The 19,667-nt window shown below is 44.4% G+C and overlaps 1 protein-coding gene across 1 annotated transcript in view; it reads left to right on the top strand.

Moving 5' to 3' along the window:
• The window catches only part of COL28A1 (collagen type XXVIII alpha 1 chain), a 150,599-nt gene that overhangs the window by 104,441 nt on the left and 26,491 nt on the right, over positions 1 to 19,667 (top strand). The window contains exons 26-28 of the mRNA XM_090046961.1: positions 3,628 to 3,696; positions 4,235 to 4,303; positions 18,502 to 18,570. Of these exons, the coding sequence (XP_089903087.1) occupies positions 3,628 to 3,696; positions 4,235 to 4,303; positions 18,502 to 18,570 (207 nt within the window). The remainder of the gene's footprint in view (positions 1 to 3,627; positions 3,697 to 4,234; positions 4,304 to 18,501; positions 18,571 to 19,667) is intronic.

Raw genomic sequence — 19,667 nt, forward strand, 5'->3', positions numbered from 1 at the left:
TGAATTCATTGGACAGCTCCATGGAATGCTATTTATTATTTAATACCCCATGTAAGCAAGTAACAACAGTATTTGGCAAGGCAAATTGATAAATCAGCATCACTATTGCCAGGCATTTATTGGGAAATTTAGAACAGATTGAAATTGTCATGTGAATAAGAAACCTCCTACAATTTTGTAGAACTTCATATTTTCACAGCACTTACTAGAATTATATAGTTCGATTCCAGGAACTACAGTGATAAAAATAATGAGGTGAAATAAAGGCATCTTTATTTCATCTAAAGAACAGGACCGCTACTAGTTATCCCTTCCACATGACTGACAATAGCCTTGGGAGCTCCAGACAAAAGCCTGGAGCATGAGATCAGATCAGTGCAGACAGACCCAGCTATGCAGACAGAATCACACCCAGGTTACTGAGGCTTCTTATGAATACTGAAGATCCGCTCTCATTGGGACCACAGTGTCTTTGCAATTTACACAATTAATTTACAACCAAATCCTGGTCACAAAGTCAGTAACGAAATTTTCACCACGTTGCACAGAAGTCAGAGTTAGTTCTGCTCATATCAGATTATGATACTGTATGTCACACATGGACAAAAAGCTCTTTGTCTAAACACAATTATAAACTTTAAAATGTCTTACCGAGATGTGCATTTTAAAATTGTTTCATAACCCAGCTAAGTTAATGTGTGACAGAAGCTAACCAAAGCTAAACTACTTGGATAAAAGCCATAGTTTAAATAATCATATGTTAATTTTCTAGAAAAACCTCTGTGTTGCAAGGTAAGATTAGCAAAATAATGGATCAGATACTTATAATGCCTATTTAAGTTTGGCGCAACTAATACATGATCTGAGCCTTTTAAGCTGACTAACAGACTGTCAACCCCCCACCCCTCCAGATCCTCTGGCTCCACCTGCAGGAGCAGATTTGGAATTCTTAGCTGATAAAGTAGGTGACACTTGGGGAAAAGGACATGTGCATTGCTTTGCTAGAATTCCTTCCAAAGAGATCTCATAAAAGGATATTTGGTAACTATTGTATTTTACTAAAATTTCATATCTGAAATAAAACTGGGAGTCCTACAATCTCTGCAAATATTCATAGACATTAGGGCTGGAAGGGATCATCAAGTCCAGCCTCCTAATATGAATATAGGCTGCACTTTTCCAGTCTATGCATATTAAAAATGCATATTTGTTTGGTAAAAGGGACTCCTGTCATAATTTACATGCTATTCCTCTGAGTATCATTATACAAACCGTTCCATGCAGCTGAATTGGAGCTCTGTTCTTCCTGCTTTCAGAAATGGCTCACACATGTGCATGCTCCCAGACTGGAATTTTAAGTAACAGAGGCCTGATTCACAGAAAACCAAAGCTCAAACATGTGGAATGCATTTAATACAGGCAGCAAACTATTTTCTATATCATTGAGAGTCGGGAGACAATCCTGGAACAGATGGATATAAAAACACTAATGCCAACTAAAGGGAAGGTTAAAGAAATTCATATCCTAGACAACACCAAATAAGCAGCCGCCAAACCTGCATTCTCAATAAGGAACAGAAGGAATGCTGAAACCACTAGCCAGGGATATGAATGATATGGTCAGGGAGAATACCATCCAGAGCTTGACCCCCACTTTTAAAATTAAATCCAGAAAACAAGAGAGAGAATGTTACTCCTCCTATCTGATTTCATCAGTCACACATTTGCTGGCCCCACATGAGCTTTCTAGTGAACTCAATTTATTTTCCTAAAATATTATGCAAAAAAAATAGATCACTTTATTAAAGAAAAAAAAGTAAAGTTCAAAGGTGGAATAATGGAAGATACTGCCTCATTATGTATCCCTTTTTACATAACCCAGGGGATCTGGCACATTTTAAACATACTAAAAAAATACATGGACTTTATCGAGGAAAGAAGAACTTTACAAGCCAAGGCTGATTCACTGAAAGGCCTTACTTTTAAGGAATGGCTGGGGAAAAATGAATGCATGTCATAGCATGACAACTCTTGTTTTTTTCTGCTATACGTAGTGATGTCATTATTTCTATACTTCATTTCTTATTTAGCTTCAATAGTCAGCCCAGAGAGAAAATAAGATCATTTTGGAGTGGAATTTTGTAACGAAGAATTCATAGTAATTGGTTGCATACCACATAGTTAAAGGCAGCTTACTTTTTTTATTCCTTTAGTTATAGGAGAGGGAAAAGCTATATATTAAAAAAAAACATACTTAGCTAGCTTCTCGTTTGTCTAAGTTGCCCCAAACTTTGAGAATCACTGGAGCAGCTCAGTTCTTTTGTACAATGTTTTAAAGCTGAACCAATTTTGTTCATACTCTATTCAGATAACATATATACAACAGACTTCAGGAAAATAATTGGTTAGATAATTATAGGTCATCATCAGAATACAGTGATATAGGAAAGCCAAATGTGAGATAAATCCTGTTCAAAATTAATCTGCTGGCTATCACAAGTTAATGTTTACTGATTATTTCCCAGGATTGACTTAGGAGTTTATGATAAAGTGCTAAAGGGCGAGGCCACTTATGTTAGTGGTCATATCCTAGAAAGCATTATATGCTCTGTCTTGAGGAAGTTTGATTCTCTAAACTGAGGGAAAAAGGAAAAGGGAAAGTAGAACAATTACTTAAAAATGCTACAAAACAGCTTTTCTGTAAGTCAGTGTAGCAAGTTGTGCTCCAGAGGCAGTTGTGACACCCCTTGGTGGCCACACAATCCGTGTCCTATTCTGGCTCTAGAAAGACGGGATGCGTGGGGGTGTACCCCCTGAGAGCACTGGTGCACACCCTCACAGCCAGCATTTCCCAATTAGCCAATGGGCACGTGCAACTGGCAGGAGGGACCTCCCCCTCCAGTCTCTGACTGGCCACTTGGGCGGGCATGTGCCCCACCCTGGGCCTGACTCATATTTACTGCCTAGTATGGGTGTGCACATGTAGACATGTGCCCATACTGTGCAGTAATTTCAGTTACTGCAGAAAATGTACATGTGTAGATGCACCCTGTTACACCGAAGTGGGTGGTTTAATCCTTACACTGAATGGAAATTGTTGGTAAATTAATTTATTTCTTATGAAAGATACTGGTGAAATAGCCCAATACACTTCAAGGCTGTCCTGCAGAATTCCTCAAGAAGTGAAAAGAGAAGCCTGTATAGTAAGGTCTTTGAATGTTTTGTATTTTATAGCATGAAGTTGTAAATTAATGCCAACTGTAATGGTAGTATTGGTGATATGGACCTTTGTCCTTAGGGACTAGATAGAGACCAAGTCATCCTAGATAAACCCCTGATGAGCTGACACATGACTTGTATTTTAGACTATTATTTTTATTATTATTATTCACATGCATATATATATATATATATATATATATATATATATATATATATATATTCAATAAAATTACAGAGCACATTAAATGTTTTTAAGCATCTCATTAGCTTGATTGACCATTTCATCCTAGATGTTTTCAGGAACTTTTAACATTTTAAAAGATTTCAAATTAATAAAAGTGTTGCTAGCTAAAGAGTGCATCAATTCAGAGTTACTTGGTAATTCACTTTTATCGTTCTTTTCAGGGAGAGTCTGGACCAATGGGACTTCCAGGACTTCCAGGGCCAAGGGGAATAGGAGTACCTGGTCCAAAGGTTTGTAAGTCTGTTGTGAAGATCTGTGATTTTACCAATGCCAATGGCCTGCCTCCAAATCTCAGTCACACTTGTAGAACTCCTTTGTTTACTTGATTTTCCATGTTGTAACTTAGTAAAGACTCAGGCCTGAAACAAAGGTCCTGCTCCTATACACACTTGTGCGTGTACATATTCATATTGAATTCATTGGGACTACCCACATGATTGAAGTGCTCTTACCTTTGCTTGTGGCAAAGTTGACTTGATTAAAGCTGCAGTTGCTGGGGGATGGTAGCATAGCAATTAAGGAATCTTGGTACCACTCTAGGGGCAAGAAGGCTTAATTGACTCAACTGTAAAGGGTTCCTGATCATTTGGATTGGACAGTCAAAGCTGGCCACACCACTGCTTTCTATGCTGCTGGCTATAGAAACTGGTATTAACCATGATAGCTGACTGTGCCCTTTGGTTTAGGCAGTCATTTCCTTTCTTTTATTTGGAAGACAGCTGTTAATAATCATTTAATTTTTCTGTTTTGCTGTCTCTCTCTTAACAGGGTGCTTTGGGACAGAAAGGCCTACAAGGTCCACCTGGCCCTCAAGGGGATAGTGTGCAAGGAAACAAGGTAACCAAGTTTAACATGTTGTCTCTCAAAGTGATGTCTATTGAAACAGTTTTTCTGAAGCTATTCATGGTCTCTTTTAACCAGGAAAAGTGCCTCAAGCCTACAACATATTCATTATTTGAATTTTGATTACTTGGTCATGAGAGAATATTCATCCATTGCTCTGGATTCCCTTGACAATCTTATAAAAATATACTAAGAAACAGACTTGTCATTTACCACCAGATCAAGTCAAACAAGATAGCTACAACATAAATATAACATCTCATGCCCCGACATTCCTACTTACTTATAACCTTCAGAGAAATGGTCAACAAATGGCTATTAAAAATACAGGGAAACAAGAGATGGAAGCTTACAGCCTTACTGGAGAACACTGTGGGCATTTCTCTTCACTGTTAAAACACTGAAACTATTTGTGTGGTTAAAGGTAAGTATGTGATGATGTGCTCCACTGGATTAGGAGTATAGTATTTGCTATCTTCTAGCCCAGAGTCCACAGTGAACAGGTTTTTCATAGACATTTGGGCTGGAAGGGACCCCAGAGGATCATCGAGTCCAGCCCCCTGCCCTAGGGGCAGGAAGTCAGCAGGGATCATAGGATCCCAGCAAGATAACCATCCAAATGTGTCTTGAAGGTGTTCAAACTGGGTGCTTAAACTGCCCCCAGCAGCAGTCTGTTCCAAAATTTGGGGGCTCGGACAGTGAAGGAGTTTTTTCTCACGTCCAGCCTGAATCGGTCGCAGCGGAGTTTGTGACTGTTTGATCTTGTCATCCCTGAGCCTGCGCTTTTCCAGGCTGAAGAGCCCGATGGCTCTCAGCATCTCATCATAAGATCAGTTTTCCTGACCCCGATCATGCACATGGCTCTCCCCTGCACCCTCTCAAGCTTCTCTACATCCTTTCTGAATTGTGGAGCCCAAAACTGGATGCAGTACTCCATCTGCGGCCTCAACAAGGCCGAGTACAACGGGAGAATGACATCCCAGGATCTGCTTGAGAAGCATCTATGGATGCAAGCCAGTGTTTTGCTCACTTTACTAGCCACAGCATCACACTGAAGGCTCATGTTCATCTTGTGGTCAATGATGACCCCCAAGTCCCTTTCATCTGTAGTGCTAACCAGTGTAGCACTACTAAGCCTATAAGCATGCTGCAGGTTTTTCTTCCCAAGGTGGAGAACCTTGCATTTTTCAGTGTTAAACACCATCAGGTTCTCATCCGCCCATTTCATGAGCCTATCAAGATCCGCCTGGATCACCCTCCTGTCCTCAGGTGTGGTTGCTTTACCCCGGATTTTGGTGTTGTCGGCAAACTTGGCCAGTCTGCTTCTGACTCCAATGTCCACATCATTGATGAGGATGTTAAATAGTATAGGCCCTAGGACAGAGCCTTGAGGTACCCCACTGGTCACAGCACACCGAGATGATTGGCTCCCATTGACCACCAGCCTCTGGGTCCTACCGCGGGGCCAATCCCCCAGCCAGCAGATGGATCGTGGTGAGGTTGAGGCCACAGTTAACCAGTTTAGCCAAGAGGTGATCATGGGATACCAGATCGAAGGCTTTTTTAAAGTTGAGGTATACGACATTGATCTCTTCCCCCTTGTCCAGGTGATAAGTCACCTGGTCATAAAAGGAAATGAGATTGGTCAGGACCTACCCACAACAAGCCTATGCTGGGTCTCTCTCAGGATATTGCCTTCGGCTAGTCTGTTAAGGATGGCCTCCACGATAATCTTTTATAAGACCTTCCCTGGGATAGAAGTCAGGCTGATGGGCCTGTAGTTTGCCAGATCTACTTTCCTCCCTTTCTTGAAGATAGGCATGACATTGGTCCTCTTCCAATCATCGGACACTTCACCAGAGCACCAAGAACTCTCAAAGATCCATGCCAGGGGCTGAGCTATGATGCTCGCCAGTTCCCTGAGTACCCTTGGGTGTAACCTATCAGGGCCAGCTGACTTGAAGGTATCCAGCCTGTCAAGGTGTTCCTTCACGAGGTCAGCTTTGATGGAGGGCAAGGAATTTCCTTCGCCTGGACCTCCCTGACCCACAGTGGGTCGATATGGGTGTGAGCTCTCTGGTTGAGCTGCTTTGGAAAATGTGCCTGCTGGTTCAGTGGTTGGCTTCAGGTACTAGAATTGGGACTTTTATTTATTTTTTTAAAGGGTTTTGGTCAGAAAATGCTAGTTCATCAACACAAAAAATTTACAGAACTGTACCTTTCAGCATTTTTTTTCATAAGGAATATGTTTTAGGTCCCAGATAGATCAGCCTGTTTGGGTGAATCTGACATATTTTATTAGACCAATTAAAACAGCTGGAAAAATTCTTCTTTGCAAGCCTTCAGGTACAAACACCATTCTTCAGGCAGAGAAAGTGTGTGTCCCAGATGAAATTTCTGGGACTGGCCAGTAAAAGTGTAGGTTTCTGTTACAGCTCTCCCCGATTCAGTTAGATAATTAACTCGGTATGGGTTCTCTCTCTCCTTGTAACACGTTGGGGTCCCAGGGGCAGCTGTGATGCCCCTGGTGGCTTCACAACCCATGCCCTGCTCTGCCTCTTGGATACCCTCATCTCCTTCTTGCCCATGCACCACTCCTTGATGTAAGCCTACCTTTCCAGACAATAGGTACTTGAGAGTCCTAGAGCGAGCCTTGCTTCATCCACTAGCCAGCAGGTCCCTCCTGCACACCACTGGCCCTGACCCAGCTCCAGAGCTGCATTGGCATTCTCTGTCTTTCTGTGCCCCAGGGCACCTATAAGCCTAAGGAGCTAACTACAGGGCTCTGTTCCTCCCCTACACCATTGCCCAAGCTTCATGGGTGTTGCTGTAATGTCACTCTCTCCTGTCAGGGTTTCAATCTTCTTGACCTCTGTCCCTTTCCTCTAGCTGGGCCTTCTAGCCCCCTGGATAGAAGCTGACTTTGAGGCACTAGTTCTCATCTTGCCCTTCAGGGCACTGGGGCCCTGCTCCCTGCCTTTCCTCTTGTATGCTGGACCCCTTGGCCCTACTCTGGGCTCAGCAGTTACTCTGCAGTCACTCACTTGGCCTTAAGCCTGTCCCTGGCAAGGCTCAAGGTAAATATGTGCTGCTAGGGCACTAATGTGATCTCCAAATAGTACCCCTCACAGTCCCAAGCCAAGCCACTGGTACAGACTGTAATCAAACACTAAGTCCCTGGGCTATATCATAAACTCTCCCTTCTGGGCCCACTAACAACAAAAAGGGAAAGCAGCCCTCTGCATGTTTAAAAGGGAAAACTTTCCCTCACCCAAGGCCAGGATAACCTCCCCACTCTGGGTTGTATCCCTGTGAACTCCCAGAGCCTCACAGGTGATCCAAGGCAGCACAGCAGTCCATCTAATATTCCCTGGTAGATCTCCTGGCCAGGAACTCCTACCCTGCAACTTGCAGGGCTAGACTGGCTTGCTGACTCAGGCCTTGAGCTTATATTCCTCCTAGGGCTCTGCCCACTTTGTGTTGGGAAATTATGCTGGGCTGTCTGTGGGTGCCCGAAGACTGGAAGAAGGCCAATGTGGTGCCGATCTTCAAGAAAGGGAGGAGAGTGGATCCGGCTAACTACAGGCCCGTTAGCCTGACTTCTATCCTGGGGAAGATCTTAGAAAAGTTCATTAAGGAGGCCATCCTTGATGGACTGGCCCAGGCTAACATCCTAAGGGATAGCCAGCACGGGTTTGTTGCGGGTAGGTCTTGTTTGACCAATCTCATTTCCTTCTATGACCAGGTGACCTATCACCTGGACAAGGGAGAAGAGATTGATGTCATATATCTTGACTTCAAAAAAGCTTTTGATCTGGTATCCCATGATCACCTCTTGGCCAAACTGGCCGGTTGTGGCTTTGGCTCCACCACGATCCGCTGGCTGGGAAATTGGCTCCGTGGTTGGACCGAGAGGGTTGTGATTGATGGCAGTCACTCATCGTGGTGCCCTGTGACCAGTGGGGTCCCTCAAGGCTCTGTCCTGGGACCCATACTGTTCAACATCTTCATTAACGATGTGGACATTGGAGTCAGGAGTGGACTGGCCAAGTTCGCCGATGACACCAAACTTTGGGGCAAAGCATCCACACCAGAAGATAGGCGGGTGATCCAGGCTGACCTGGACAAGCTCAGCAAATGGGCAGACGAGAACCTCATGGTGTTTAAGACCGAAAAATGCAAGGTTCTCCACCTTGGGAGGAAAAACCTGCAGCACCCTTATAGGCTCGGCAGTGCTACGTTGGTTAGCACTACAGAAGAAAAAGACTTGGGGGTCATCATTGACCACAAGATGAACATGAGCCTGCAATGCGATGCTGCGGCTAGTAAAGCGACCAAAATGCTGGCGTGCATCCATAGATGCTTCTCGAGCAAATCCCGGGACGTCATTCTCCCCTTGTACTCGGCCTTATTGAGGCCACAGCTGGAGTACTGCGTCCAGTTTTGGGCTCCACAATTCAAAAAGGATGTGGAGAAGCTTGAGAGAGTCCAGAGGAGAGCCACGCGCATGATCAGAGGTCAGGAAAACAGATCTTACGATGATAGGCTGAGAGCCATAGGGCTCTTTAGCCTAGAAAAGCGCAGGCTCAGGGGTGATCTGATGGCCACCTATAAGTTTATCAGGGGTGACCACCAGGATCTGGGGGAACATCTGTTCACCAGAGCGCCCCAAGGGATGACGAGGTCGAACGGTCACAAACTCCTGCAAGACCGTTTCAGGCTGGACATAAGGAAGAATTTCTTTACTGTCCGAGCCCCCAAGGTCTGTAACAGTCTGCCAGCGGAGGTGGTTCAAGCGCCTACATTGAACACCTTCAAGAATAAATTGGATGCTTATCTTGCTGGGATCCTATGACCCCAGCTGACTTCCTGCCCTTTGGGCAGGGGGCTGGACTCGATGATCTCCCGAGGTCCCTTCCAGCCCTAATGTCTATCAAATCTCACTGACCAGTTACAATGGTAAATAGTAGTAGCTGTGCTCCATCTGGCCAGAAGTGCTCCCTCACTCAAAACAACAGGCCCAAGGTCGCTGTTACATGCCTCCTTCTCTCTCTTCCCAACCCCCAAAACATGGAAATGTCTGTATTTTGTCCAGATACAGAACAGGAACATTTTTCACACCCTCTGAAAGTTTTGTGAAATGCAAAAACCATTTCCCTCACATCTCTTGTAGACATTGCTGTTTGTTCTTGTGCTAGAAGTGGTTCCAGAGCAGAGCATTTGGAATATAGCTGTGTAAATCTTGTGGTTATGCTGGGTTTAGTCACACTGAGAACAATTGCCAGATTGCATGGGGAATGTTTCATTGGTTGAAATACATCTAAACTACAAAGAAAAAAAATAATTTGCTGAATCTAACATGCTTGTGTAATCCATATCTTTTTGGCTGTAGAAAAAAGAAAGAAATACAAACTCATGTTCTGATAGCTAAAGAGTAGCCAGAATATTCTCAAGTGGAGTTTTTAAAGACACAGGCAACTGTAAATGTGGCCTCCAAAATGCATTCAAAACATGTTTGGTATTTAAAAAATGTTCAGTAATAATACTTTCATCACAGGGTACTTTTTAAATGATGAACATGATCCAGTGTAAAAGACTGCCAAGGACAGACGCATTTAATCATACAAGGATATCACATTTGCTTTTGAAATAAGAGATTTTCACCCTTGGATGTGAAACAATTATAATGATGTAACTGAATAAATACAGCTGGCCCTTGGATTTTGGAGAGTCTGGCAAGTTGTACTAGTACAGCTTTACCATTAAGTGTGTCATCAGTTACATTTCTAAAATCTTTAGCTCTCTTCTTTTACCATTTGGTACTTTTGTACCTGTTTTTCCCCCCCGCCATGTGTTGATACCCATTGTGGGGCTCCATTGGGTATGCCAACATCATATTCCCAGCTTGTCTGGTAATCCTAAGCATGCCCTGGTCACTTGCTCCTCCTTGCACATGCCAAACTCAGGAATGTAATAGTGAGGATACTCTTAAGACGTCTCTGTATGAATCCTCTAGATCACAGTCTTCAGTATGCACGAATGCCATTTTAAAGGGTGACAGTCTGGAGTAACTTCACTGAATTTTCTGGTTTGGTGCACGCATGTTGGAGTGGAGAGAACATGCTCTAGAATGGGGTGGCCAATCTGTGGCATATGTCCCACAAGTGCCAAGGGATGCTTCCATACATGGTATGCGATCAAGGAGAAGACAGGTAACACAGGATCAAAAAAAAAAAAATCAGGCAAGTAGTAGAAAGAAGAGTGGCAGAGCAGACCGAACAGAAAGTAGAGTAGCAGATTGAGAGCAGAAGACAGAGTGGCACATTGGGCAAGGGAAGGGGACCAGTGTGGCATTCCAGGAGGGCATGGGGCTTCATCTGTGGCATGCCTTCTAAAAAGGTTGGCCTCACTGCTCTAGAGTGTCCTACTTCTGACACTCCACAAACATCATGTCAACATACTTCTTGTTCACATGCACACGTGCACACACACACACACACACACACACACACACGGGTTAAAGTAGGACATATCTCTAACTGCATCTCCTTCAAGGAAGGTTTCAGGAATGCCCACAGAAAAAATGTTTCCCTCTCCCTCTCCATAAAATGATAGTTTTACAATGACTTAGAATGTGAACAAATTCTTCCATCACTCACTTATTTCCCTGACTCTTCTACAACCTAGAGGCTGCGTAGAGGAGAAGTAGAGTGCTTCTCATCATTTTCTGGTAAATTCTTTTCATAACTCAGGATTGATATTGATCAGATAATCAGGGGGAGCCATATTCTACTTGACTATTGCTGGTCACTGAACTGTGAAAATGAAGATTAGAGAAGAAAAAAAATTACAGAATTTGAAGCTAACCAAAACATCAGCTTCTCACACAGCTTTATCAGTACCTTGCCCATCAGTGCAAGTCAAAGGATACCTATTTTCATTACAGATTTCTTATACAGGCCTTTTCCAAGAACTTACCTTGCAAAAGAGAGATTAGATATATAGACAAACATTTTCAAACTTAGTGCTGAAAGAAGTCACTTTTATTTAACTGATTTATTTAAATCTGGATTTAGAGACCAATATTAAATACCCATGTTTGTAAATGTAATATAAACTAGAAGCAACTATATTTAATAAATACATGTTATTTAAGTATGGAAAAAAAAAAGATAGTTGGATTAATTCCAGCATCCATTGTGCTTTTAGCAAAAGTCTGTACTTCTGAAAACAAATTAGTAGTAGTAACACCTATGATTTTATTAACTTTACACTGGACAGGAAGGAGGAAGAAAAAAATATCTTGAAAATAAGTAATTCTAATATAATCATAGAAGTAGGGTCGGAAGGGACTTTGTAGATCTTCAAGTCTGACCCCCCGCCTGGGCGGGATCAAAACTGGACTCAAATGAGTCCAGCCAGGTAGGCATCAAGCCTCTTCTTAAAGATCCCCAGGGTAGGAGCCAGCACCCTTGGAAGTTGGTTCCAGCTCCTAGCCGCCCTAACTGTGAAGTAGTTCTTGCAGATGTCTAATCTAAACCTACTCTCCAATTATTTGTGTCCATTATTCCTTGTTATGCCAGGGGGCACTAGGGGAAACTGTCTCCCCCAAACCCTTCTGGTCCCCCCTAGTGAGTTTATAGACAGTCACCAGGTCCCCCCTCAGCCCTCTCTTGTGAAGGCTGAACAGGTTTAGGTCCTGCAGTCTTTCATTGTAGGGTCTGCCCTGTTGTCCCTGGAACATGCAGGCGGTCCTCCTCTGGACCCTTTCAATGTTGTCCACATCCCTCCTGAAGTGGGGAGCACAGAACTGGACACAGTACTCCAGCTGTGGCCTGACCAGCATTGCATAGAGGGGGAGGATCACCTCCTTGGCTCTACTTGAGATGTACCTGTGGATGCATGACAAGGTCTGGTTAGCCCTTCCAACCGTGACCTCACATTGTCGGCCCATGTTCACCTTGGAGTCAGTAATGACTCCAAGATCCCTTTCTGCCTCTGTGCTCTCAAGAAGGGAGTTTCCCATTCTATAAGTGTGCTGCTGGTTTCTACTGCCCAAGTGCAGCACCCTGCACTTGTCAGTATTGAAACGCATCCTGTTTACGTTAGCCCACTCCTGTAACCTATCCAGATCTTGCTGCAATCTTTCCCTCCCTACTAGTGTGCTCACTTCACCCCAAATTTTGGTATCATCAGTGAATTTAAACAGATTGCTTTTCACCCCGTCGTCCAAATCGCTGATGAAGTAGTTGAACAGCGCAGGCCCAAGGACTGAGCCCTGGGGGACTCCGCTGCCCATTTCCCCCCAGGTCGAATATGAACCGTCCACCACCACCCTCTGAGTATGACCCTTGAGGCAATCTGCAATCCATCTGACTGTGTAGGCATCAAATCACACAGTCGCCTAGTTTTTTAAATGAGGATGGGGTGGGAGACGGTGTCAAATGCCTTCCTGAAGTCTAGAAAGACTACGTCTACAGCAACACCTGCATCCATTGCCTTTGTGACCTGATCATAAAAGGCAGTCAGGTTGGTCTGACATGACCTGCCCCTAATGAAACCGTGCTGGTTGCCCTTGAGCATCATCCCTGAAGCCGGCCCATCACAGATGTGCTCCTTGAGCATCTTCTCAAAGAGTTTCCCTAGGATTGAGGTAAGACTGACGGGCCTATAGTTGCCTGGGTCCTCTCTCTTCCCTTTTTTGAAGATGGGGACCACATTAGCTATCTTCCAATCATCTGGCACTTGGTCTGAGCACCATGGAGTGCTTGTAAAGCTGTGCCAAGGGCCCTGCAATAACCCCAGCTAGCTTCCTCAACACCCTGGGGTGGAGAGCATCTGGACCCGCTGACTTGAACATGTCCAGCCCCTCCAGAAGCTCTCTAACCTGGTCCTCCCCAACCTGAGGTCTGGAGATGTTCCCCTCGAGTCTGTCTGGCATCACAGCAGGGAAGTCCCGGTCCCTGCACAAGAAAATGGAGGTGAAGAATTGGTTAAAGGGTTCCGCTTTCTCCTCTGGTGCAACCACCAGATTGCCCAGCGTACTTTGCAGGGGCCCCACATTACCCGGTCCCTTCTTCATCCTCCCTATATATTTGAAAAAGTACTTTTTGTTATCCTTGATCTTGGACGCTAGTCCTAGCTCTATGTCCACTTTAGCTTTCCTGACAGCCCCCTGCAGGCCCAAGCAGAGGAGGTATACTCCTCTTTGAAGATAGCACCCCCCTTCAACTGGGTGTACGCCACCTTTTTGGTAAGCAGGCATTCCCGGATGCCCTTGATGAGCCAGGGGGGCTTTCAGGCACTCTTGCCCCCCTTGCTTCTTGTTGGGATGGACACCCCTTGGGCCCTGAGTGTCATTTCCTTAAGGAATGACCACTCGTCCTGGACACTGAGTTCCCCTGCCCTCAAGGACCCCAGCACCTCTCCCACTAGTCTCCTCAACTTGTTGAAGTTGGCCCTCCTAAAGTCTAGGGCTACCGTCTTGCTGCAGGCCCTTGACACCCTGCACTGGATGGTGAATTCCAGCAAGCTATGATCGCTATCGCCCAAGTGGTCAAGAAACTGGAGGCCCCATCACCTGTGGCCAGGACCAGGTCCAACAGGGCATTTTCTCTGGTGGGACTGTGCACCTCCTGAATTAAGTGGAGGTCCTGTATCTCAGCCAGGAACCTCCTGGAACAGTCCGTCCTGGCTGACTGTTCCTCCCAGCAGATGTCATGGGTGATTTTAATTATCCGGACAACTATATCCCTTGCCTCAAGTGCCTCTGCAAGCTGGCCTGAAAATTCCCGGTCCAGCTCCTCCCCTTGGTTGGGGGGGTCTGTAGTAGACCCCCACCATCAAATCGCTCTCCCCATGGCCCCCTTGAATCTTGACCCAGAGCACTTCAGCCTGCCCTTCCTCTGACCCCATTCTGCTGGCAGAGGATGTGTAGTGCTCCTTGACAGAGTGCCACACCCCCACCTTTCCTAATAAAAGGCCTTAGTCAGTCTGTCTGTCCATAATGCTCTCTGGTTACTGAAACAACCAATCAGAGTGCTCCAAGAATGTTACAGACAGAGGCAGGGGGCAGTGGCGTGGCAGTGCCGCCATGATGGCAGGGATGGAGGGGACAGAGAAGGGGAGTGAGGCCAGCGCCACTGGCCTCCTCCATCCTTCCCCTGGCTCTGCTCCTTGGAGGCAGCAGCAGTAGCATGGGCTGCTGACAATGGGGGGACAGAGGGGATGGCAGGGCAAGCTTCCCCTCCCCCCCCCCCCCCCCCCGCTCCTGGGAGGTTGGGAGGGGGTTAGGGTAAACAAGCTTCCTCCCCATGCCCCCACCTGCCCCTCTCCCCCATCATTCTTGACAGGCAATTCACTAGTTTAATATAAACAAGCTAAAATACGTGAAGCTGCTTTGTTGCACTCATGATTTAACATGTTCACTTAATGCTACAAGACTGAGGTGAGGATATAGCATGGGCAGTGACCTGCATGAAGTAATGATGTCAGGAAGCCTATTGACATGCTGAAATATATTTTTTAACCAAACTTCTTGGAAATCAGTTTCCTCATTTGAAGATATGCACCCAAATTTCCAAATCACGCTCTTTCAAGGGAATGGTGCATGTGGTATTAAAAAAAAAAAAAAGATATACACAACATCCTATATTACCTTGGTAATATTTTCTACTTTTTCTAGCTAGATGTACAGTATATTGCTGTCTGTTTTCCAACATGCAGCATACAGGGTGTGCACCACAGCTGAACTAGTCTTGCTGTCATTAATATTCCTTTTGCTAAGCTTTTTGTGTGTTGCTAATTATGTATTGCATAGGAAATAAAATGTAATTTTTTTTCTTTTTAGGAAGGAATAACTTATTCTTTTTTCTTCCTAGAAATATTTTTTCTGAGCTTAGTAATGCAGCATTTAGATTGTTCAAAGTGTACAGTGCGACAGCTTTACATGTTTTCTTCTATCTATGCTTTAATTATTCCATTTCAAAGCCAATTTAATCCTATCCTGGAATAGCTGGTAAGGCATTAATAGTAGACATTTTTTCATGTCCTGATTGTGAAACAGCTTGACAAATACTGACTGAAAGATAACTGCATAAAGTTGAAGGAGATGAGAAAAGCTAGTAGTAACATTAACGATGCATCAAACATCTCCAACTCCAAGAACCCACCTGTACTATACTGTTATAGAACTGAGACCTTTATTTGATAGCCAAATATCCAGGCCTTAAAAAATTCAGTTTCAACTTTTTGACTCAGAATTATATTTACTTTACAGGCCTGCCAAAGACCACAGAGAAAGTTAGTGGCAATGCAAAGCCAGTACTAGTTTAAAACCCAGGAAAGGGTGACCAATTTTCAAGTTTTCAGAACTTGTTTCTTTGAGTTTCATTTAAAGGCCTAAATACTGACTATTGAATTATCTTGGGATATGCAAAAAATATCCCATTTGATGTTTTTTTCTCGTGGTGTAGTGATATCTACAAATGAACTGTGACAGCATTTCACATACAGAGATAAAGCCTTTGTTGTTCCCTGGTTATGACTGCTTAAAGCTCCTTAGCTGATATGTGCTGGAGTACTGAGTCCAGTTTTGGGCTCCACAGTTCAAAAAGGATGTGGAGAAGCTTGAGAGGGTGCAGAGGAGAGCCACATGCATGATCAGGTCAAGAAAACAGGCCTTATGATGAGAGGCTGAGAGCCATAGGACTCTTCAGCCTGGAAAAGCGCAGGCTCAGGGAGCACCTGGTGGCTGCCTATAAGTATATAAGGGGTGCTTACCAGGATCTGGGGGGAACTTCTGTTCACCAGAGCACCCCAAGGGATGACAAGGTCAAATGGTCATAAACTCCTGCAAGACTGTTTCAGGCTGGACATAAGGAAGAACTTCTTTACTGTTTGAGCCCCCAAGGCCTGGAACAGACTGCTGCCAGAGGTGGTTCAAGTACCCACTTTGAACACCTTCAAGACACATTTTGATGCCTATCTTGCTGGCATCCCATGATCCCTGCTGACTTCCTGCCCCTGGGGCAGGGGGATGGACTCAGTGATCCTCCAGGGTCCCTTCCAGCCCGAATGTTTATGAAATCTAATGTGGGGTAGTTGAGTCTATTTAGCCTGATGTTTTGGCTTGCAAATTAAGATTCCTCTATTAAAAGAAACTGTCTGGTTTCTGAAGTTTCTATCTCTATAGCCCCTTCTACATATACAGGTAAAAGCACAATTAGATCTAATGCTTGATCCACGCAGTCACACTTGCCATACCGCACATACATGGCAGGAGGTAAAGTGGTGGGATCATGCATTAGACCAATCATGCCTTATTGCTAGTGTAGGGGAAGCCTGATACTGGGCTCCACCTGCACTGGCCAGCGGGCAGTCACAGCTAGGAGCTCCCTTTGGTAAGGGGGCTTCCACCTGCAGGGGCCATGCACAGATGGACCCAGAGTCCTGCAGCTGATGGGGCTCTGGGTCTTGGCTGTGCCTCAGGTGCCACCTGGACTCAGAGCCATACATGGGCCCAGGAGTTTCATGCACTCCCAGCTTTGGGATCATGGCAGCTGCAGTTCTCAGGGCTCAGAGGTTTTATGCCTGCCATGGTGCACCCCTGTGGCTGGGAGCCCTGTCAGCTGGTAGGGCTTTGAGTCACAGGGAACACCATACTACACATACAAATTAAAGCTAGATAGCAACCAGCTATAATGTTAGTACACATTTGCAAGGTCTAACTTTATAGCTGGTTGGAGATTTTCATAGCTACTTTGAACATGTAGCTGGTCTTCAAGTAATTCTGCAATTAACCAGTTCATTGCATGATGCTTGTAATGTGTAGAGGGGATCTGGGGTGGCTTTTCTGTAGTTTTCAGAAAAACATTCAGCTAAAAGCCACAGTTAGTGTTCAATATTAGACTTTTATGCCAGCAGTGTGTCACAGCATGGGGTCCTCAGGGATGGCCATGATGCCCCTTGGGCTCAGTGACCATGCCAATCTTGCCTAATGGGCACCTTCTCTCACCTGCCACATCTTGCTGGTTATTATAATATATAGGGAGGCTGCCCTCAAGATTATTTAGACAGTGATGGATCACACTGAACCATCTTGGACCCCTTTTTGGGTCCTGCTCAAAACTGATGCCTCACAGGACACCCTTATGGTCTAGATGCATGGTTCTGAAACTACCCCTTTACCATGCCCCATGCCTTGCAGATTGTATTCAAACCTTACCCCACTGAAGCCTTGAATATTGCTCAGCCTTTCCTTTGCCATTGGGCTCACCACAGCCCTGTCTCTGTGCCTACATTGGTGCTGTGCCCATTGGGGCTGGGGTGTGTCCCAATGAGGCCATCTCCTCCTCCCCAATAGACTCAGCCAGGTCCACCAACTTAAATAACAATGGATAACACAAGCCCCTGGGGTATAATGCAATACAAACAGTACAGGGTGTGCTCTGTCCTTTTAAGAAAAAAGGAGTTGTCAAACTTCTCCCCAGGCATTAAGTACCTTGTAGCCCAGGGTATCTGGCCAGCTCCTGGAGCCCCATGAGTCCTATAAATGGCACATCAGGCAACCACAGCATCTCTAGGCAGTTCTTTTCTGCAAGCTCCTTCCCTTGGCTGCTGCCAGAGAACTAAGCCTTGCTGCCTCAGTCCTGGGGTTTATATGCCCAGGGCCCTGCCTTCTTCTGGTCAGCTGACCAGGTGCAGGTGCAGGCTTATTCCTTCATTAGCCTGCTGCCATAACCTACACCTGTGGGGTTTCTGCCTGGCTTCTAGGGTGGTCTCCTGAGGCTGTTTCTGCCCTTCAAGGAGCAGGCACTTTTGTGCCCTGTGACACAGTTACTCTCATAAGATTTTTATGTACATATGGTGAGCAATCAGCACAAATCAGGTACTAACCACCTTCTCTCCACTTTTATTGTGGGTAATTATTTCAGTGAATTTACTCCTAATTTATTCTGGTGCCAAGTGTTTCATTAATGAGGAAACCAAATTTCTGTAACTCATGCTTGATACCCAATAAGATGACTTCATATACTCAAATTCCAGACCAATTTGTTATTGCCACAGTTTAAGATAAATACTGCTTTGGATTAGGAGTTTACAATAAAAAGCTGTTTTACCTTCCTCAAGACGTAGAATGCTACTACATGAATCTATCTTCTATGTAACTTCTTGTTCCATCCTCTATCTAGGGAGAACAAGGAATTCAAGGTTTGCCAGGACCAAAGGGTTCAATGGGACAGGGCTTCCCTGGTCCAAAGGTAATTGCTAATCCTTGTGGTAAGGAAAAAAAATTAGGTTTTTTTGTATCTTTTATAAAATGTATTTAATGTGCCTGAGTCTTTATACAGAGAAAAAAAAGAATGAAATATTGCCCCACATAGCTTGTAAGGGCCTGGCCACATCTAATACTGCAAATTATTATTCAAGAATGCACCCAAAATTAAGATATAGCACAGGATGATAACAAGCAGCAGCAGCAGAAAAAAACCAAATCAACTGAAAAACCGTTGTGACATTTTTCTGGTATTTGTGAATAGTCTTCTTCCACTATTTGCCAGGTTCTGACAAACAGAGGAAGGGAAGGGTGTTAACTTTTCAAAGGGAACTTGTTAAAGGTTCCATGTTGACCTGTGGTCTTTGATACTGATTTAAATATTTAGAGCCCAAATCTGAAGTCATTACTCATCAAAATACCACTTCTGGCCATGGAAGACTTGCGAATAAAGAATGCAGAACTGGACCCAATTATATAATTCTTAGTTCAACACACTGATATATACATTTAGTGCTTAAATCTCAAAAGCACCAAGTTTTTCTTAAGGAAAAAAAATGGGAAACTGTATGTTCTAGATTAGCCAAAGTCTGGTCATACTCATTGAATTTCCCACCCTTCCCTCCCAAGTCAAAGTTCATGTAGGGGTACAACCCTTGACTTGGAAGGAATGCAATCCATTACACTGAGCCTCACTTAGGTCTGCGATTGATATGAAATAACTATATGGACTGAAACATCATTAATGCCAAGTGTTTATATTGTAAAAAGCACTTTCACAGTTTTGCTAATGGCTTCGGTATTTCTTAGCCATAAGTCAGATGAAACATTATCAGTCTCCCTAATCATAGTTTGAATCTCTTCCCACTATGTCACCATGTATTCTACAGATAAAAGTACTAAATGAAGCAGAAGGCATGCATCTGCTTCCTCATCTCCCTATGATTGGTAGGGGGAGGGAAATTCTCTTCTTTCTCTATAAATAGTCAGAGAATAATTGTTACTATCATTTTGACACAGACCAAAAAACCCTGCCTTTTTGTAGTAATTGGAGCAGATTTGTACTGCATGTTGAAATAAAAA

Source organism: Crocodylus siamensis, chromosome 5 (genome assembly GCF_052110815.1).
Source record: "Crocodylus siamensis isolate JL-2025a chromosome 5, ASM5211081v1, whole genome shotgun sequence".
In the NCBI taxonomy this organism is placed as follows: Eukaryota; Metazoa; Chordata; order Crocodylia; family Crocodylidae; genus Crocodylus; species Crocodylus siamensis.